This window comes from Pseudopodoces humilis, chromosome 3, assembly GCF_049639895.1.
Source record: "Pseudopodoces humilis isolate 2021_Gansu_Grassland_sample_001 chromosome 3, ASM4963989v1, whole genome shotgun sequence".
NCBI lineage: Eukaryota > Metazoa > Chordata > Aves > Passeriformes > Paridae > Pseudopodoces > Pseudopodoces humilis.
Window position 1 is genome coordinate 56,601,260 of NC_142202.1, and position 22,632 is coordinate 56,623,891.

General features: G+C 41.3%; 1 protein-coding gene across 3 annotated transcripts in view; it reads right to left on the minus strand.

The window, feature by feature from the left end:
- Positions 1 to 1,048: 1,048 nt before the first annotated feature.
- The window catches only part of AKAP12 (A-kinase anchoring protein 12), a 30,305-nt gene continuing 8,721 nt past the window's right edge, over positions 1,049 to 22,632 (minus strand). For 2 of the 3 annotated variants that reach the window (XM_088052700.1, XM_088052701.1), the window contains exons 2-5: positions 21,686 to 21,872; positions 6,843 to 10,573; positions 4,170 to 6,073; positions 1,049 to 3,640 (exon numbers count right to left, since the gene is read on the minus strand). In XM_088052700.1, the coding sequence (XP_087908826.1) occupies positions 4,172 to 6,073; positions 6,843 to 10,573; positions 21,686 to 21,872 (5,820 nt within the window). In that variant the 3' untranslated portion in view covers positions 1,049 to 3,640; positions 4,170 to 4,171. Of the gene's footprint in view, positions 3,641 to 4,169; positions 6,074 to 6,842; positions 10,574 to 14,147; positions 14,231 to 21,685; positions 21,873 to 22,632 lie in introns of those variants that run through there. The other variant, XM_088052702.1, reaches the window with a different exon arrangement.

Here is a 22,632-nt window from a genome sequence, read left to right on the forward strand (position 1 = left end):
AGCCAGATCCACTTCCATAGTCTGAGCTAACAGGCAGGATACTTGAGCTGTTGCCAATAAAACAGCCCTACAAGAGGAAACAGCACACAAACTTCCTCGGGATGCAAGAGGCTTGGACTCCAATCCCTAGTTAGATGCCTGTCCAGGGATACTGGATACTAACCAGTATAAATGCACAGACCTTGTAAAAGGAGCAGCAGAGGCTGTGTACACCTTGAGTACAATGTCTGGCAGAAGATTCTGGTTCAATCTGCACCTCCAGATGCCAAAGGCAGACAGTGAGAACAGTCCCCTGCAGTGTGAGTCCCCTGACACCATGCCAAAGCAAGATGAGGGACAGGCTGCGTGCAGTGTTCCAATATCTCTGCACTTGCTGCAACCAGTACAGCAAAGTATTTGCAGATAGGGGATTTAGCATTTTAGCTGAGGATAGGAAGGCACCAATTATCACAAAACTGGCTCAGGTGTGAATGTGTCTTGAGATACAAACACTGCTAATCAGCCTCAGCCACAGAACATGAACAGCTGGAAAAAATTCATGTCTGAAGTCCAAGGTCTGCTAAGATAAATAACCAACACCTAGATTTTTGGTGCCATGACTATACCCTCGCTAAGCAGAGCTGCAGAAGCCTAGAAGATACCAGTTCTGGGCCTAAAATCCTTAATCTGCTAGTCTGTAACACAAAGGTTTTGTGGACGCTTATGTTGTTGCTTTGTTGGAGTTTTTTATACTTTAGTCACACCAGCAAGGCATATGATTTACTAATTTTTCATTCCGGCTCACTGAACACTGTTTTCTAGCTTGAATTTAATAAAACTACTTCAGTCTGCTGGAGTACCCGGTTCTTATTTCTTCTGAAATATGCATATTTTATTGAAACTTAGAGCCAAATCACAGTTTAATTCTGTAATTTGCTTCTTTAATTCACATCAAAACCTGAATGTGAATTCTCAAGAACAAATCTAACTTCCTGAAGATGAAGCAACCATCAGGAAATAATTTACACTAAGCAAAGTGAAAAAAAAAAAAACCCACCACATACACAGGTTAGAACAAATTTGTAGTTGCATTTTATTTAATTAATGAAAATCTACCTTAAAAACACAAAACCAAATTTGGTAACCCCATACATTGGATTATTGAAAGCTTCAAGCTTTGATGCACAAGCCGTAAGTCACAGTCTCGAGGAGAGTTTCAGAGGCCAAAGCAATACACTGGAACAAAGTGGTATCTTTTTGTGGAGACATGCTCCCTGCACCATTAGCATGGTTTTGGGCACAGCAGGTTTTTTAGCTGTCAGTTATAAAAAGAAGCTTTTGTATTTGTTTTATAGTTAGGTTTGTTACATTGCTTACCTAGGCCCTGGATAAATGGAGAAAACAGGCAAGTTAAAAGCCCTTGCCTGCCCAATTACTACCAACAGACAATTTACATTGTGGTAAAGCTAGCTTTATTTAAATGACGTTCAGACAAGAAGTAACTTTACATATTATTAACAGCTTTGGAGCTACAAACGTAAGAATCAGGATTACACAGGTCATGCTTTTGTTATTTTGTTTTACCTGCTGCAGTTATTGCAATATGGCTTAAGGTACATAAGTATACAGTTTGTACAAATTCAGCCAAGTTTGCACTTGTGAGGTGTTATTAAGAGCATCATTACCTTGCAAGCCAACCTAAACATGTGGAAATCAACCGAGGTTTTTGGAATTGCCCAAAGCTAAAGGGGAAAGCTGCCGCTAACAAAGGACAGGAATAGACTGGATTGTTTGAAACCACCTTGTTTGGCTTTAAATATTTATATAATTCGCTCTGAGGTAAGGAAAAATCTTTTGATGCTTCCACGCAGGGCAGCACCAGATGGTACAATCGCACCAGTGCAATCAGTCACATCGCTTGCTGGACGTGCAGCCTCGAGGAGAGGCCAGCACCTGCCGTAACAAGAGCATTTGTACACTAAAGTTGATTTTAAAATAAATTACTATACAGGAATGAGAGTGAGCTATTGTTCAACTTGATGGGCATTGGTTTCACAACGTGCGATATGTAACCTTCACTTTGGAAATCAGAGCTGAAAGTACTGACTTGTACCCCTTGTTTGATTTTAATGTAAACAACAAAGGAGAGGACCAATTCCTGTTGGGGACAGACATCCCAGGACTCCCAGAAGTCTTGGGGCTTCTAAGTATCTTTATATCACCCTACCCATTCTGGTCTCAGCTGTTGTCAGTCCAATCCACCTTTCATGAAGCTTTTTGAGAGCTCAGTAACCCCAAGATCTCATCAGCTTTTTGCAATTCAAGGCAGAACTCATTACCAACAAGTCCCTTTTTTCCTCCTTCCCACTCCTGCCTCAGAATAGACAGAGAATTGTCCGGAGTGGGAAGAATTTCAGAAAATGGTGTGGAGGGAAAACAGTCCAGGCAGGGCTTGGGGAAGAAGAAAGTGTGTATGCAGGAAAGATGTTAGACATTACAGGGCAAGGAAAGGCTTTGGGTTGGATGGGGCAGTGACCAGAAATTAGCAGAGCTTGGTATGAGAGGGGTGAGATACGAAAGTGTCTGGAGGGTTCTCAGAAAGCAGGGAGGGTTGGAAGTAGAGTGAAGTGAGAAGTGGGTCATGTCAAGGCTCTCCTTTTGTCATTGGAAATATCACAGTTTTACATTAAAATCAGAACCGGGTTTAGGATATACATATAAATATTCAAAGCAAGACAGCCAAATTTTTTTGAGATTTTACAGGGGGAAAAACCTGGAACAATAAATAGGAAACTACATGTTATCAATTTCTGCTCCAATAGTATCAATTTCCTCTCCAGGCTACTCTACAATATTCATTTAAGGGAATGCCTAAACAGTACAGAAGTATCATTGCTCTACATTAAAATCAGAACTGGGTTTAAGACATACATATAAATATTCAATACATTACAGTCCAGTCCTGAGACCTGAAGTCTGGAACAACAGAGGAAGGGTATTTTCCATCTCTTTTCGAGCTACACTGTAGAAATAATTTCTGACTAAATCAGGCCTGCACAAATACAACTGAAAGATGGACAGAGATACCTGAATGGGACTGAAAGGCAGCAAACTTGAGCACCTTGCTCAAAAATTTGTGCGTGATCCAGTTCCTGCTGTTTGACAGATGTATCCAGAAGTCTCATGTGTTCCCATCAGTCAGCCCTCCTCTTCCCCCTCACACACAAGCTGAGCAGCACCTATGGCCACTCACAGGTCAGATCAAGGCAGCTAGGAAAGATGTGAGGGGTAAGGGAGACTCAGGGACAAGTGAAGGGATTCGAGGAGATTGGACAGACAGGACACACATTAAATGAGGGGACAGTAATAACCATGGCAAAAATTCTAGTGGTCCGCCCAGTCACTCAGTGGTGCATCTCCAGTCTCAATAGATTATTTTGGGCAGAGACAAATAACCTTCAAATGGAACACAGGTATGGATACAGCCAATATTAAAGGCATTGTTTTTCTAACAAAAATGGCAAGGTGAGGTCTTCAAATGAACAGATGTTAACATCCAAGAATAAAGGGTAGTGAGTAAAGCTCCTGGTTCTGTGGCAGGATTGTCAGTTGTTCTCTAGGACTGGCATCACTCCAAATGCCACATGGATGCTTAGCACATCTGAAAGAAAGATAAAAGTAAAAAAGCTTTAGTAATGACAACTTACTTTCCCAAGAATATGCTATTTTCCCAAGCAGCTCTCAGAGATAAAGGTCTTATGACTTAGTGAAGCAAGTGCGGTATATATCCTAGGGAGAAACGGTACTTGTAATTTCTGATTCAAATTCCTCTGAAGTGCAAAGAGCTTTGTACGTGAGGCACTCCAGGTCTACCAAGGAAGGCAATATTCACATCATTTAGGATTTTAAAAAGAGCTTTGTTAGAGAGTGTGTTTGGATATTAAATTGCATATGTTAAATGTGTCTTGCGAGTTCCCCTACCCAGGAAAACTGGAAAATACATTTACTACCTCCCAGAAATACCACACCAAAATATAGGCCAAGTCCAAGGCCACTGAAGTGAGGACAGCCCTTCAGCAAAACAATTAAAAACAAAACAAACCACCACACCACATTAGAGAGAACAATTCAGAGATCCTCACAACTATCTTCATAAAAGAAATAAATTACTGGCTAAAAATGGTACTTACATTCAAGGCGTCAGAGCCACTGAGTTCTGACTTTGTCTATCACAAGATGTTCCTTCTTGACAACTGTCATCCTCCCACATTTGCGTTTTCCCATCTTCCACTGGTAGGTGATAGGGTTGTTCCTCACTTTCTCTGCATGTTTGCTGTCCTTGATGTTGCTCTGAGATTTCCATTACGTACCCAACCTCTTTTTCCCTTAATTTTGGTGTGTGTATGTCTAGGATGTCTTTGGTTGAATCTTCTGAAGTACATTGCTCTAGGGTTGATTTCTGAAGTCTCACACTTTCCCTTGAAATGTCTTCAGGGCTTGTCATGACTGTTAAAGAATTCTGACTTTGTCCATCTTTCAGCATCTCAGAAGTTAAAGGCATGTCCTTTGTTGTTTCCACATTTCCATGAATTTCTGTGTCAGTTAAGGCAGGAGTTTTCACTATTCCTGGTTGCTTGAGCTCTTGTTCTTTACTTCGCATCTCTTCCTCTTTTACTGGAAGCTGTTGATCTACCTGCGTACTTCCCAGAAGTTCAGGTACAATTGTATCTGATGGGCTTTTCCCTACATACCTAGTGCTCTGCTCTGGCTCAAAGGCAGCTGACTCTTCTGTTTCTGCAAGTTTGTCAACAGCCGACTGGATGGCATTCAGTACAATTTTTGTACTCTGGGACTCTATGATCACAGACTCAACAACACGCTGCTGAAATTCCGCGTGGCTGGGAGACAGACTGTGACTGGAAGGAATACCATTGAGTTCGGCTTGCCCTATGCTCTGGGGCCACTCTTGCTCCTCTGACACTCCGTTCATGGAAGCGCAAGTTCCTCCAGGCTTGGGTGCCTCCACACTCCCAAGCTCTGCAGTCCCACAGCCTAAACAGTCAATATTAGAAACTGGAACCTCTTCCGAAGCCATTTGCTCTGCTGTGGTTGCCAAGCGCTGTACAGTTTTGGCTGTCATGTCTGTGCATGTCACAATTTCTGCTATGACATGCTCTCCCCCTGCTGCAGCTGCTAGAGCCACAGGTGTTTTCAGAGCCCCCAAGCTTTCAGCCTGTGGAAAGGCTGAATCAGAGCCTTCCTCTTGCTGGACAGCAGTTGAGCATTCATCATGTCTCACAGCTTCCTGTTTTCCATACTGAAATACTTCTTTGGCTCCTTCCAGCAATTGCTCGTTTTTCTTGTCTTCTTTTTGGAAGCTTTGACAGTTCAAGGTTTCTACAAGTTCTTGTCCTTTTCCCACAGTCTCTTCTCCAGCCAAGCTGCTGGGTGTTTCACATTTCTTAGGACTTATATCAGCGATAACAGCACTTCCATTTTCAACAATCTCAGGGCATGCTGATGCTAAATCAGATGCCCCATCTGCTTCAATCTGCATGGGAGCCTCAGCAACAATGGAAGTGCTCTCCAAACACGTTTCAGATTTGAGCACAGCACCTTCCACTTTGCCACCTTTGGCTTCATCACTCTTGGAGGGGCTTTCAGTTGTTTTGTCTCTGCACTGTGACTCTGTGATGGGCACAGAATCTTCTGCTGCAATGTCCTGGTCAGACCCATTGCTCACACTCTGCTCAGCAGCTGCAGCTGCTTCTGAGCCAACTGTTTTTGAAGGAAGGACAGAGGTTTTTCCCTTGCTCTGCAGCAGAATCACAGGAACAGCGACTTCTGTGCTTTCTACTCTGTTGAGCACAGCATCATCTTCCTCTCTCAGGGCAGGTGTTCTGCTAGGACCTCCTTTAGTACAAACTTGCTCTTCTGAGTCAGGAACTCCATCTTGTTTTTCAGTTCTAACAGAGACCACAGTGACAACTGCTCCTGCACCCTCTGGTCCCACAGTGCCCTCTCCTTCAAGCTCCACAGGCTTTTCAGCTGTAAGCCCCAAGGATGAGGTTTCATCCTCTGTGTTGTCCTGAACCTGTGGAGAATTGCAACACATCTCTGAAAAACGGTACAAGCAGGGAGTGACCAGCAATGTTCTAGGTGAAAAACCGCAACACCCAAAAAAGACAAGAGTTATGGAAGAGCCTAAGGTGATGACATGGGGATTAGCAGCTCACCAAAATGCCAGCTTGTGTTGTTTCTGAGGATGTCTAGCTCATTAAACAAAGGGCAGCCTTAAAACTGATTTAAAGGAAGGGACAGCTGGCAGCACTTGAAACGAAGACTAAGCCAGAAGATGAGGAGGTGGGGAAGAAGGCAGGAATGTGCCAGCCACAGTAACTACAGCATTTAAAGCCGGAGATAGTGGTGGTGTTTCATGTCCTCCCTTTGCAGAGGTACCTCAGCTTCACCTGCATTTCTGTCTACAACTGAAGATGCAGATGTGATCCATGTGACACCATTCACAGTGGATGGTATCTCAGGTGTTCATGTATCATTTTCAGTAACTTTGTGCAGTGCAGGAGCCCTAATGGCAATCATTTCAGTACCTCTGCATCTGTGCACACCATCTCCCACTCCATTTCTGTAGGCACTGCATCCACTCACCCTGCACACAAGCTTCAGTGTCTGCTGCTTCTAAACATCTCTGAAGCTCATTTCCAGTGAGAGACACAGTTATCTCAGGCTTCACAAGGAAGATCCTTGACAGTAATATACCCACAACCTGGTTCTAAACAATAGTACCTACCACTTGCTGATTTTTTCTTTGACAAATCACCCTTTGTGTTATATGCAATACTTACTGCAAGCTTTCCTTCTGGAGCACGTTCATCTCTTGTTTCATCCAGCGTCAACTGTGTTATGGGTAGTTTCTCTTGTTCTGAAGGCTCCTGCTTTGCAAACAGCTCTTCCTTGGGAGCGATGGCTTCGATGCTGTGAAGCTCTTTGTCATGTGATAAAGTTTCTTCCTCTGTTGTCCTCCGCACTTCATTTACCTCTTTATGGTCTTCTACATATCCTTGACATCCTTCCATGCTTTCTTCCATCGCAGCAAGTATTTCACTTTTCTCTGAACCTTCAGGTAAAACACTCTCTTCAACTCTGTTTTGGCCTGGAATGCTCCCTGCACTTCGCTGGGGGCCTTCCTCTTTGTGTTCTTTTTCCAAGGACTGTTCAAGCAGAACAGTTTCCTGGCCTACAACATCTTTAGCACCACCTTTCAGTTCTGACTCAAGTCCCTGTACTGTTGTAATTACAGTTTCTGACACAGCTCTTTCACTAACCAGCTGTGTTACATCTGACTTTACTCTCTCAGCAACTTCATGAAGAACTTTTTGAGTCTGTTTGTCCAATTCCTTCAAATTTTGTTCAGTGGCCTCTACTTCTTGAACTGGTGTAGCTTCCTCTGTAGTATCTGGAGTTTCTAACAACTGTGAAACAGCAGAAACCATCTCAGTTGTCTCCTCGGCAAGGGACACTTCCATTGTTTCTTCAGCACAGGAAGCTTCTGCTGTCTCCAGAGCAGTCACTGCTTCGGAGGTTAGCTCCAGCTCGCTTGCTGCGGTGTCATCACTTACATCCTTTCTGGCCTCTGGCACTGTCTTAGCAGCTACCACTGCATCCTCCACAGTAACACCCGGTTCAGCTGTTGTATGGGCCTCTTTCTCTTCCTCCTCTCCTGCCTGCTCAATGCACTCCGTCAGAGCAGCAGATATCCACGATGGTGACCTTTCCTCAATGCTGGTCACTGCCCTTTCTTCTTCCACAACAGTAACAGCAACTGCATGCACCAGCCCGTCAGATCCTTGCTCCATCCTTAGGGTCTCCTCTAACTTTTCTGCTCTCTCTTCCTCTGAGATTCGTTCTCTCATCGCTTCAGCATCTTTTGCACGTTGGGCTTCCATTTTCTCCTGTTCTGCTGCTTCATATTCAGATAAAGGAACAACAGCTGGAATATCAGAATCTTCTTCAGCTGTTTCTGCCATGTCTTCTCTTGCTTGTTTAAGATGAGCTGGTTCTGGCTTTCCATCTGACTTTTTCTTCCTACGCCCAGGCATCAGTTTTCTAAATGGAACCCACGAATCATCTTTTCCAGGCTCACCATCCGATGTTGAATGCTCCAGGCTAGATCCCACAACAGAGTCTTCAGTTCTCTCTTCCATTCTGGTTTTGGATCTCCTTCTTGGAGTAACTAACCTTTTGAATGATTCCCATGTTGAAATACCTTCACTTTCAGATGGGCTTCCAGCTTGTTCTGGGGAAGAATTCCCTTGTCCTTGATCACTCTCCTGAGAGCTAGTAAGAACTACATCTGTTGCTGTTTCTTTGCTCTGTCCAGACTCTTCTACTTTTTGGCTTTCTTCATCAGATGATGATGACTTCCTGGCTCTTTTCTTTGAAGAACCTACACATATAAAAGTTTCCCAGGACACAGAGGCATCAACTTTTCTTTTGGGCTCTTCTGTAATTTTCTCTGGTTTCTGGTCAATCCCATTTTCTTTTATTTCTCCCTGATTTTCATCAACAACATTTTCAGTTGCAGATACTGCAACACCCTTTGTCTTATCAATTTCTTCTTCTTTATCGCTTTCAGAAGACCTTCTGACACGTTTCTTGGGAGTCACCATCTTTTTAAAAGATGCCCAAGGCGTAACAGTTTCTCTTTTTCGCTCCACATCTGGAATTGTGGCATCTTCACTTTCAGTGACTTGCATTCCATCTGCAGATTTTTCCAAAGAGGGAATTTCATTTATCTCCTCAGGAGAGGAAGCAGAACTCTCCCCCTTTTGTTCCTCTGGGCTATCTGGGGAATCTGACAAGTGCTGAATTGGTTCACCCTGTTCCCCTAACTTAGATTCTTCTCTTCTACTTTTTTGCTTCTTTCCAGACAGCTTTTTCAACCCAGTACCTGTAAAGAGTTTCTTTAAAGGGCTGCCTTGTGGTTTAGTCTTTTCTTGAGAAGACAGGAGTTCCACTTCATTTGTGATACCTTCTGGAGGCCTCTTTCCAGCTGCCTCTTCAGAAGTTATTTCCGCGGTTGTTTCATCTGGTTTGACAGGGTCAGTCGCATCTGTGCCAGGTTTTCCCTGTAGTCCTTCATTGGTGGGTTTGACTGACTGTTGATTATCCTCTGTGTCAACTGAATGTTCAGAAGTAGAAAAGGACTTTGATTCAGGAGCACTCAGAGCTGACTTTGTTTCATACTCTTTGCTTTCTTTCTTCTCTGAGGTTCCATCCAGAGCTTCTCCCTGTGCAACATCTTCTGCTGTGGGTGACATTTTCAATTCTGCTTCCTCTGTTTTTTCATCTAATGTCTCTTTCCCAAGTAGAGAAGGTTTACTTCCTTCTCTTCCTTCAGATTTTTTAAGCTGATCACTAGAAATTTCCAGTGCCACAGATCCTGTTTCAAATGTCTCTTCAGAGGCTATTTCAGTTCTGTCATCTGTTTCACACTTCTCCATTGACTCCAGTTTTTCTCCCACAGGTAGGACTTCTGAGGATGTTTCCAACTCTCCGTTCACACTGTCAGTGACAAGAGGTACCTCTGACTTTGTTTTTAGTGGTTTCTCTGTCACCTCAGCTTCTTTCTCTCCTTCTTCAGTTTTTTCTTCCTCTTTACTAAGATTTTCTGAAACTTCCACCAGTTTCCTTTCTTGATCATCTTCATCTTTTTTTCCCTCTTCACTTTCTTTTACAGCTGTTGCTGCCAGATCCTCTTTTTGTCCCTGCTCATCATGCTTGACTACCTCTTTCTTTTCACTTCCTTCTACTCCTATGGCTGCCAGAGTCTTTTCTGACTCCTGTGTTTCACCTTCAGTTTTCTCCTTTTCCTGTGCTTCAATAGTTACTGCTGTCACAGTCCTCTCTTCATCTTGCTTTTCAGACCCAGGTTTCTCCTCCTTTTCACTGATTTCAGATGGTAATGTCCCCTCCTTTTCTTTCTCCTCTTCTTTCACAGGAGACTGTTGTTCATCTTCTTTAGTCTTCCTAAAACTCTTCTTTTTTCTAAATCCAGTCCATCCTTGAGTAAAAAGTTTTCTTAATGGTGATGCAGTTTCAGTGGCTAAGGCAGCTGGCTGAGAACAAACCTCATTTGTTTCTGGTATTTTAGGAGATTCGTCTTCTGTTTTTTCGTTATTCAATATGTCTTTGGTATGGTCTTCTGCTGAGAGTACATCCTCAGGCACTGCTGTTTCTTCTGAGCTGACTTCTTTTTGATCATCAGCTCCTTCAGGGACCTGTGTGTCCTTTTTTACAGTAAGCAGCTGAACTGGTTCCGATTTTCCTGTCTTTTCCTTCTTCACTGTGAATCTGAACCCAACAAATTTAAAAACCTTTTTAAAACCCAGATCATAAGACTGTGGCTCTGCCCCCTGATCTTCTGCAACTTCTTCCAAAGCTGGCAACTGCTTAATTGAATGAGCATCCTCCTTCTCAGCATCTACACCGTCCTTGGTGCCCAAGTCAGATGGATTTGTCGCCATAGTTTCAGTGTCTTCCGTCAAAGTTACACTGGAATGTTCTGTTTGTCCAACTGTTAAAACAACAACAAAACCCTAGTTAAGTTCTTTCTAAATTTAATGTTGTAATACACCTTTATTTATTTTTTCATTATTATAAATTCATAAACATATTTGCATTATTATCTGTGTACCTTTTCTATATGCTAATAGTACATTTTTAAGAATTAGTTTTTGTTCTGTCATTACTATAATTATTTTTCTTCTTCATATCATTGTACAATTCTTTCCAAAGTTTATTTGCAAATGCACCTTTCAAGCTAATTCTATACCCTGATTTTGCAGTTCTTTTTGTGTGGTTTGTGACTAAGTTTACCTTAAAGTAAAAAAAAAAAATAAAGTAAAAAAAAATATTTCTATCACAGACTATACAGAATAATATATGCAATTATTCCTGAAACAAAGCTCAATAAACATTTCCAGTGCAGACAGACACATCATTAGAAACTCAACAGAAAAAACCTGCAAACAAACAAAACAAAACTTAAAAAAAGCCTTATGACCTAAAATGATGACAAAAAAAGAAAGCTTATTTTACAGCTCTGTCCCAAAAGAACAGTAAGATGTGAAAATGCCCATGGGAAGTTACCTGTTTTTCTGAAAACTTATAACCCCTACAAAACATCTGTGTAACAACAATACATTGCTTTGAAGATCATGAATCTTTGGAATTCTCCCATACATGTATGCATGCAATATATCAACATCTACCGCAGTTCCACGTTACTTAAAATGAATGAAGTTGTTACCATGTAAGAAGGTAAAATTCTCCACTGCTCATGTGTCTGTTTGCATTATCTTTTCTTTGAGGAGAGTTTGTGTTTTTCCTTCAGGTCACTGGCAACCCCCCTCTAAGTCTTGCTGGGATAATTTAAGTATTATTGCTCCTCTGGACAACTCAAGTTCAGAGACTGGCCTGTAGATGAGAACTACAGCATATTCAAGACACCAAAAGATTCTTGGCCTTGGATGCTGCCAGGATTTCAGTTTAATATTGTTCTTGGCCCTAGATTTTGTGCAACAGGTGAAAATGCAAGGCCACAAAGGAACATGCTCTTCTCTCTGACCAAACCTGTTAGAAGTGTCAAGATGAAAAAAAAAATTAAAATATTCAATGTTGAACAGCAACATCCTAGAAGAAGAAGGCATGGTCCCTTTCTTTTAAGCTGTACATGTGCTAATTCAATGTCCAGAGGCAGGAGGAGACAGCTTTACAAAGCATGTGATCATCAACTTCCCCAAAAGGATGTGGTTTTTACTTGAGCCACCTTGAAGTTGTCTCCAACTCTGCAGCTGGCCCTGCTTTGCTGGAACACCTGATCTTCAGAGGGCCCTCACAACCTCTTGCCTGGTTCCCACTTTGAAGGGCTGCTCCTTCGGAAGCACACACACACTGCAGAATCCAGGTAAGGCTGGAACTAACTACACAATAAGTAAAACAAAATCTACAAGGATACTGGCTTCTAACTGCTATGTAGAGGGCAAATTATGTTTCCATAATCAGCAGCCTACTGGTTGTTGTTTTTAAGTCAACATAAGCAAAGCTTTTTGTTTTTATTTTATCTAACAGTTTAATATTATTTACCTCAATTGTTAACTCCTAATTTAATTAAAAGCCTGACCTCTGCTAACATGCTAACTCCCTGAACATTTTAGACCAGAGATGTTTGAACCGAGCAATTTTTGAGGGAGAAGGATAAGACAAAAGAGACATTTTGAAGAAGCCAGAATTTTTGGTCTATTGGTAATGTGCCTCTTGCAAATACCTTAACAATCCACAAGTGAAATAACTCTTATCAAACATTACATTTTGTTTATTTAGTTGTATGTTGAGACTATACAAGGATAAAGTCAAGGAACCACTTTTGTGTCTGTGTTCATCTATTCCTACATCTGGAAATGAAGTCCTTGTCATTTCCATAAAATTGTGTCATTTAACAGAAAATTGTCAAAGGCTTAAAGGGAATTCAGAAAGTTAGAGGCACTATTCAGAGACTATCTTCAAATCATCATATATAATTATTTAGTAACAGGTACTTCAATATATTCTTAAGCATGTTTACACTAAGAATGACTCTTGGCTTAACCAGCTATGAAGCTAAATGCTGATCATTCAACATTGAATAAAAATTTGCTCAGGAACAGGCCTCTTAGAATCTCTGCTGGAAACAAGGTCTATAGAGTCTTCCTGTTTGTCCCAGCCCTGCATTAATGCCAACATGCTTGCTCTTAGACATGAAAATCTCCATCTGACACAAGTTAGATGAAGGCAGACTGAAATACAGGGCTGAGAACCAGTAGGGAATTCTGCGTCTAAGTGGGAATGACCAGAAGTGCAGGATGTCAGAAGGGAGTGGAAAGGTCAGAAGGCACTTGGGACTCCTGAGCAGCCAGCAACATGGATTTCTATGGACTTGCCTTTCCTCTTGCAAACGCTCCCTGGGAATGCATGTCCTTCATCCTTGAAAATTCTGAGGTTTCAAAAGAATTGTAAAAAGGTTACATTTGTTTTCTTATTTATTCCTAAATTTTCCCTAACTCCCTTAAGGAAACATCCCCTTGGAAGTTTCCTTCCAAATTCGTCCCAAATGAGCACAGGAGTTTAGTTTAAGATGAGTTTCAGGTGTTACAGATAAATGGAATTACTGTAAGAGTGGAAGATAAAGAATATGAATAAATGAGGCATTCCATTTCCAAAGAGAGATAAGATGTAAAACCAGCATATAAAAGGCGTCTCTTCGTATTTAAGATATGCATTCAAAAGGGTTTTGCTTATTCTGTTTATAAAATGATGTGTTTATAACACCCTAAGATAAAGACTATGTCTCTGTAAAATGTTTTGCAGGTGAAAAGAGCTGTGACTATTACAAAATCTCAAGGTATGGGTGGGTATGCATTGAGATAGAAAATGCAATCATAAAAATAGAGAACACAGAGCTTAGAGGCAGTGATAAGCTTTCAAGCTGTTAAATCGAGCTGACAGCAATTAGGTCTTCCTTGTGAGTCTGTCCAGCAGACACATTACCTTGCAATATTTCACTAAACAGTGCAAAAGGAAAACTAACAGAAATATTGATTATTGATATTGATCTTATTAATACCAGTCTGAAATGTCACAGTTATGCTACAACACATCACACTTCCATCTCTCCCTCATGGTGCATAGGTGATATACTTACAGACAGATAGCCCAAGCATCACCCCTTCAATTCCACCAAAGGAGTTAACCTGTCCAGAATACATAGATAACATTCCGCTGTCACCTGTTAAGTGACCTGCTGCTGTTGCACCCGGTCTCTGCTTTGCCTCCCTCTTTAACATTTTAAAACCCTGGAAGATTCTTTAAAACTGAATTTCTGATGCCCTTCCTCAGTGTCTGAAGAAAGAGGTGCCATTCAGGAAATGTTGCCTGCATGTTGCCAGGAGGCTGCCACTGTTGTGTGATAAAGCGCCACGAATATCCAAGCATACACCTGGAACTTTATATTTAGCAGTTGGACTCTACAGTGATGCTTTTATTAATGACACTTCAGTGCCCAAACACTTTCAGTATAATTCTGAATGCAGAAAGGCTTAGAAGTTACTTACACAAGGCATTGCTGGTCAGAGTTCTGTAGCATGTCACTACCACAGGTATTCTGGCAAGACAACCAGCACTTTCTGAATTAATTCAGTGGTTTTGAAAGCACCTTTAAGAAACACCAGACAGGCTCATCCAAACAGCTACCAGAAAACAAAACAAAACAAATACAGTAAAATACTGATATGAATAACATTCCCTTAGGTCTCTCCTGAATGGGGCTGTACTTTACCAGCTATGTGCTAGCCAAGAAAGAGAATACAATAAAAATATACTTAGAGGAGGTGATGAGGATCAGGGGTGATATCATATAATTGATACACTTTGCTGTTTAAATCCACCATGGCTAAGGACCAACACTGAAATTCTATTTTAACTACTTACATACCAATTAACCTTTCAAATATTTTTCATTGAATCAAGGTGCTGCTCATGCTTTAATAACTGCAAGTTTTATTCTGAAAGAAACTTTCTAAACTGATAGTTTTGAGGACTCAAAGGTGCTTGATCTCACCATTTCATAGATACTTAGTCCACTGTAAGCAGTTATTTCCATTTTATCAGGAGCATGCTAATCAGCTGTTGGACAATTAGTATTTCCAACACAACAGAATTCCTGTCTCATCCCATTTAAAAAAAAAAATGAATAAACTCTTCTTTTTGTAGACCAACAGACACTGTCAGCAGTGCAACTTAACTGCTCCCTCTCTCCAGAAGTGAAAATGTGTTTCTCCCCTGGTAGCTGCCAAAGAGTTAACAAAAAGCACTCTGACTGCAAGAGTTAAATCCACAGCACTTCATGAGCTCGAAGTCAGCCCTGTCAACATCTGGAGTTGGTTGACTTTTCCCCCTAAGGATTTGCAGCACGGCGCTGGATTTTTTCCATGAATTCCCTGCATTCTCAATCTCTCAGATGGATGTGACACACACCCAGCGCCCACCTCACAAACTCCTCTGGCCACTGCAAGGCTCCAGAGGACTTTGTGCTGTTTCCATTTATTCAGTGTTTAGGGCCAAATCGTGCTTTTGGTCACATACACAAGTCTCTCGCTAGGTTCACATGAGCAAAAGCAAATGCTACAGCCATGAGGTGTCATTTACAATCATTTGTCACCGTTGTGTCCGGATTTGCTACAAATACAACTTGTAAAAGAAAAAAAAACACAAACAAACAACAAATCTCCAGATACTGCTCTAAAACATCTATGAGACAAACAGAAGGCACATAAAAATCTGAACCAAGCTTGTATTTATCAAATGCGGTTCTCTTAAGGACACAATTCTTCTAATTATCATTAGAAACATTAATGACAATAAGGGATAAAAATTGATACAAGTGAGTAATTAAAAACCAAAACACTTCTTGAAATTATAGTACCTATGAAACATACCCTGAACAGATTTATTTAGAATAAAGTGTATTTTTGGAATTATTTGTGAAATTGAGCACTTTAGCATAAACCAAAAAAGTAAAATAAACAAACAAAAAAAAAAGTTTCCACTGCAGAGTGTACTAACTGTTCATTATACCATAGATTCAGATTCTTTTAATCACAAGTTTCAGAAGGTTGGGTTTAATAAATCAAACACACTACTCACTTTGCAGTAACAAAATAACACAGAAATACGATTACGTGTTATCGTTCTAACAATTTAATTTTTTTAACTACAACTGTGACAGTGCTGTTTCTTAACAATGTATTTTTCACAAATTCTTCCTTCCTTTGCCTGCTACACACCATAAACATTTTCACTTCAATGTACAAACAGTTCTTCCATAGAAAGCACATACTATGGCCTTCTCCCTTCTATTCACTCAGTTTTCTAAGGACTGACTTGCCATGTTCATTGCAGGGAGCAAGTTCTTTCAGATTAATTAAATAATGAGGGAGGATTTACACAGATTTTTGCATGCCAAATCTCACCCTGCATCCATGCAATTCATGAGCTTTTCAACCATGTTGTTACTTCAAAGCTTTTGAAACAAGTACTATTTAGTCTTCAGTTCTCTGGTACTTCAGTGGCAACTGAAGAGTTAGGTTTAAAAATCTCACATACTTTTGTGTTCATTTTTAAAAATGGAAAAAAGGAACAAGCTGCAAAATATCTGTAGTTTTTCATGGCTTAGAGCTCCTTCAGAAAGCAAAAGCAGCATCCGCAGAAAACGACATCACAGAAAAGTAACAAAACCTCCCCCAAACACACAATCATTTCCGCTGTGATGCTGTAACATTCTAACATTCCTCAAAAATATTTATTTTTAGAAGATTTTGATTTAGCTGTACTTGTCTGCTCCAACCCAGAGCTTCTCAAATTCCAATTCTGAGACCAGCTTCTCAGATTCCAGCAGGAAAAGTTATGCATTTCATTTATTCAAGATGAAGATATTTCTTTTTTCATTTCAGTGTTTCAAGAAACAGCCCTAAAAGTCAGATAACAGTATAGTTTTTCTTTAAAACAAACAGAAGACTTAAAGCCAGAAGGGTCATTAGCTATGGCTTGGATAAAGTTGCTGTAGTTAAAAATTCTTCATTAAATATGCTCACAATAATAAACTGCTCTCAGAACAGCACAGCTGTTCTGTTTGGGAACCAAACCAGCATGCTACAAATATTTATGAAATTTCATGGTTAGACATGCTGTCCACATCTCACATTCAGTGACTTAGCTCTGCTTCTTAAAATGAAATTTATTCACCAAGCGTAAGATAGATGCAACTCTAGCACTCGGGTATTTGAGAGGGAAAAAAATTCATGGCTCCATTAGCAACAAGGATGGGATAAGCAATACAAGCCAATAAACCCTAGGATGTTTTTGAGAACCCCTAATGATTAATGAACAATGAAAAGCAGATTGAAATTTTTTATCAAAACGACCACATAAAGACTAATGTAAACATCACAAACTCACCACAAAGGAGATGAAACTGCATCTGCACTAATTAGACACATGACAGCTTCATACACTCCTGCATACCAATAAGCAGAGCTTATACCAATACTCTGCTCCTTCCAAGAAATGGTAACACATACTACAAGCTAAATGCAGTTCTTACAATATGTACTATAGAAGCAGATGTGCTGCAATGAAAATCCAAGGTTCTTCCACAGGAATTATTAAATAAGGAAAGCCTCAAACGATCAAAACTGTGCAAACCTATAAAGACATTGCTTTTGAAAAGCAGTTTAACCTTTAATTGCTAACAATAGAAGGAAATAAAAAAAATAGAGAACCCTTGAGGAAAAAGACTCAGCATGTGATAAGCTCATTAAACATCAAGTTTAATGAAAACCCTATTGTAAACAGCAGTAGGATACCTCCTCCACTACTCACTGATTCAAATCACGTACAGTCCTCCCCAGGGCCAGCTCCAAATGGAGCCGCACTTCTACAGGCTTTGTTGTCGATAGGTATTGTAAAGTTGAAGTATTTTGCATGAATCAACTCTCCCTATTTGTTGAACTCATTCACTGGCCCTAGCAAACAATATACAAGAGAGTAATTAGCAATACAATGAAATAAAGATTTCCTAGATAGCTAGAGCCATACATCATCAATCTGAGAGAAATTCCGATGCAAATTAACTATCTTTAGGAAAAAAAAAAATCACAAAAAAAGGGGTTTGTTTATTTAAATTTCATAATAGCACTTTGTCTCCCAGAGAAGGACCTAAGTTTGTGCAAACCCAGCAGTTTGATAATGTTCTTTCTTTTAATCCTTCACTCCTCCAAAACTCATCTTTTCAGAAAGCCCAATTAGTTTACGGTGTTAGCTCAGCTTCAGTGGCTTGCGTGCTAATTCCTTAAGTAAGATGTGCGGAGTTCAGCGCACACAGCATCGAGTTTTTGGTACTGCAGGCTGGGATCCCGCTGCTCCCCATACATGCACACAAACACACCCTTGCCACGGCGCTAATCCCCTCTGAATTTTGCTTTGTTAAGATAAAACAGCAACAGAGTAACAGCTTCATTTCTCTCATGAAAGTATTTTTACAACACAAACGATGCAAGCTTCCGTTATTTCCTCCAATTTCACCAAATTTAGCTTTTAAAAGTATTTTACTGCCTTATTGCTTGATGTAAAATAGCACCATCAAGTGCGATAACTACCTTTTCTTTCTATTCCCCACTTTCAGATAGCAGGTCATAGCCCCATCCTGCAGAAAAACACGCAGTTATCACCTCCACGTTCATAGAGCCTCGTATCACAGGTACCACATCGTATGTCCGTCCGATCGAGGCCACAGGACACTTCCTGAAGTTTCAGCAACCTTAGCCTGGAATCTCACTGAGATAAAAATACTTAAGCCAGACCTTTTAACTCCTAACTCCTTCCCTACTAGGAAATCCAGAGTGGGTAACCCTGGGGGCTCCGAGGCTCTCCCGGGATGCTGCTGCCGCCCGCACAGCCCAGGCGCTACGGAGCGCAGGGAGCAAACCGCGTGTGCCGGCAGCGCCACACCGCCTTACCCGCCATCGTCACTGTCCCCAGCATGGCTGAAGCAGCACTGACACCACCAACCCCCGCTCCGAGGTTCCTCCCAGGGCCGCGGGGCAGCCCCAGCCGACGGCAGCGAGAGGGAGGCGGCCGGGCGGCAGCGGCGCTTCCACCCCGGCACCCGGCTGGCCGGACGGAGAGACGCCTGACGGAGAGGCTGCCTGATGATGGAAGTCTGCCTGTCGGAGGGCTGGGCTCTCCCCCGAGTCCCACGGCCGCTCCCCCTCGTCCCGGACAGCCCCGGGCCCCGCCCGGGACCGCCCCCCGCCCGCCCGGCTCTTCCCAGCGCCGGCCGTGGTGCCGCCTCCTCACAGGGTCCGTGTGGGAGCTGCCGCTGCGAGCCCCCATCTCCCTCTGCCCCGGAGGGAAGGACCAGCCGCCCGCTTCTGTTCCCGCTGCTCTAACGCCTTCCCGATGCTGCTTCCCGCAAAGCATCCTCCACCCAACCTCAAGAGATGCCGCTTAAAAGCCCCATGGATTTTGTTCCTCATAAACAAAACCATACAAAACACTTCTGGTTTTCCACACTAAAATATTTGCTCCTTCGCCTCTTACTGTGGGGTTGGTTTGGGTTTTTTTTTGTTTTGTTTTCATTTGTCTGGAGGGTTTTTTAATTAGAATTCTCTACAACCTAATTACTTATAAATTGCTTCAAATTCTTCTATTAAGAGTTTCATAAACATTTTACTCCAGATAGCTGTAGCATAATAATTTAATGCTCCTACTGATAGTAAAGAAGGGATGCAATATGATAAAATAAAACGTAAAGGCTCAGTATCTAATACAGGTGTCCTCCTACCATAGTGACAGTATTTAATTTTGATTATAATTGATTATGTTGAGTATCTCCAAAGTTCTGGTGATACTTTGAGCCTTCATCTCTCTGACTGTCAGAGCCAACTTCCTAGCCAATTTACTAGAATATCTGGCTAATTTAATTTTATAGTGGCAGCTTTAATGAGTCTAGGTCATCTTTCAAGTGGTCTTCTAAATGCAAAGTTCAAATAATGATGATGATGAGAACCAACCAACTCAAAAAACTTTTAATCATAAACACTCCTTCACTGTAGATAAACACTTGTATTGTTTCAGTGCTTGGTGCCACAATGCTTTACTTCTGAGTTTGGACTTGCAAGCAACGTGAAATAAACAATGAGTGGAGAACATGAAGTGTAGCACTAAAATGGAACACTTTTCTATGTGAAAGGATTTCTCTGCATGAAGCAACTAAGAGATACTTCTCCACCTTCATTCATCTGCCTAAGGACAGATGAGGTGGACCAGGTCCAGAGGAGTGGACGCAAACATCTGAATATAACCTTTACTTAAAGAACTCTTCTTAGTGCTCAACTGGGCAAGTTTTATTTGTCTCTATAGATGATGCCATTTTCAGCTATCGTTACCAGCAAATACGTGCTGCATCACCTTCATAAAAGGATGTTTTACTTAAGAGCAAACACACAGAACTGCTTTCCCTTTCACATAAATAATGCTACCATGTAGACTTGGCTCCACTGACAACAGAGGCGAAATTACAAGATTTTGTCTTACAAGACAGGATTACAATAGGAATATCATACAACTACAGGAGAGATGATTCTCGAAACGAAGCCAAGGTTTTTCAGTTACTCTAGTCAAATCCAAATTCCTAATGCTGTGTACGTTCACATCATGCCATGCAGCCGGTTACACGTGATTACCTGCACTCAGAGGGAGCTTCTCATCTCTTCATTACATATCCTAGGAATGTGATTTCCATACAACCCAGGATTATTCAAACAGAGTATTTGATTGACTATTAACTTGAAACTCATGCCCTTTTAATGGCCTTTTCTTTAACTTGATCCAGAAGCTGAATACCAACATGAGATCTTCTGACACGACTTCCAAACATCAGGTATTTTCTCTTCCTTTATGACTGTTTAGCAAGTATCCTCCCCAGTCCCTGTCCACTTAAGAGTAAAATTTTAGAGAAGTGGAGTTTCATGAAAGATAAAACAAGTTGCATCCCATTTTTGTAGTGTCAAAAGCCCCTACTGGTACAATTAAAAATTAAAAATAAAAAGCACAAAAGCTCAAGATAAAATATGGTAGCCTTCTATTGGGATAACAGCATTATGGCAATTAATCTACAGATGTGATGAAGCATTGCTTTTACCAGGATTCAAACCCTAGAGTACACCAAGGATTACACACATGCCTTAAGCTACTCTGCAGGCTGACACTGAAGATAGTGCCTCATCTACCCTGTCCCCATGCCTTTCCCGCTCTCCACCACCAGCATTAGATGCCTGCTCTGACTGTAAACCAGCCCTCCCTCTTGCCATCCTGCCAAAAAAGTCAGCAGGCAGCAGGACTGCTGAAGCAGATCTCTCAACGCACGCCTGTGAACAGGAACAGAGAGAAGCAAGAAGATGCTGATGAGAGCAGGAAAGGTGGGCTGCCAGATTACACAGGACAAAGAACAGCACATTCCTGACTGTGCAGCAAGGCAAAGGAGATGTTCCCAAGACAGAACACACAGGGATGCCTATGATGAGAAAGGTTTGTGGTCCAAAAGCAAATACAATAAAAAGCTGTAGGAAAATGAATTTTCATCAAGGTAAAACAAATGGATTAGCAGCCTGTCCCTTCCTGCGAGTTCAAAATAATTTTTCATTAATATCACTAATGAATTAACATAAAAGGATTTCTGTCTTATGAAGGAAAGGACAGGCTCATGCAGCAGGAACTAACAGGAGAAGTAGAAACTGAGCTGTTCCTAACAGGCGGATGGCCAGCAGACACATGCACCCAGAGCTGAGTGACCCCTAAGGGAGGAACAGGTGGGCATCACCACTGACACCACAAGCCTTTTGTCATCTGAACTCTCTCCTACAGAGAAAACATATCACACAAAACAGTGCCACAGAAGCACCTGAGCAACAAGAGATCACTTGAGTAATACCTGCTCAGTAGCAGGCAGCTAGTCGAGCCCCATTTCTACTTCTCATCCCATTTAGCACGCAGACCTCCAGGACACGTCCATGGAACACACGTTTTTACTCACCATTTGTTCCAGCAGACTCTGTTTGCTCGCTGGTTGGTTCTTGGAGCGGTGAAGCCACCTCTGACTGCTGCTCACCGAGTTCCTTAGATGCTGTACCAGCTCCCAGCTGCAGTGGCTCCTGTGGTGAGGCATCATGCTCCACACTATCTTCACTAACATCAGGTACTGCTAAACTTGCGTTTAAAGCCTGCATGGTCAAATATTGATTGAAGGATGGTAGTAGGGAAAGACAGAGAAGGAAAGAAAAAGAAAACATCAATATAAGGCTGAATTCCACCCCCCAGCCCCCACAGAATATTGTTCTTTCATTCTCATTTTGAATATATACATGCAAGCAATTTTAACTTTATTAAATAAGAGTACTTCTGTGAGGAAAAAAAAAAAACAGAATACATAATCTGGGACTATTTATCTTTCTGCTCTCCCATATGAAATAAGTGGAAGAAGCAGGTCTTACAGACAATGGCCTATAACCTTGTGTAGAAATTGGTTTCTTCCATGAAGGAAAACTCCAGGATAATATGAATCTAGCTGATGGAAAGAAATTATTCATTCAAAGTGTCTGGCACAACTGCTCTGATATATGAATGAATCCTCTCTATAGCCTTTGGTATTGCTTCTCTACTGACGTGCTTATCTTATCATCATCAACAATACAACTACAAAGAAACTGAATTATTCAGGACAGAAAGCAGAATACATATGGATTTCCCCTGAGGAAATGCAGTGAAATTGAGATTAAAACTAGAATTTTTGGACCTCTATTATTAAGCAGAAACTATTCTTACAGGAGGAAAGAGCTTTGCAATTCTTTGGGACTCTGCCCTATAGCATTTGAAATACTTTTTCTAGATCTGCTAACATGTGCAAAGAGAAGAATCTGTTTTTCAGCTTCCACACTTGATACAGTTTAATTATTTTCAGAATTTGTACTGGCTTGCCCTATA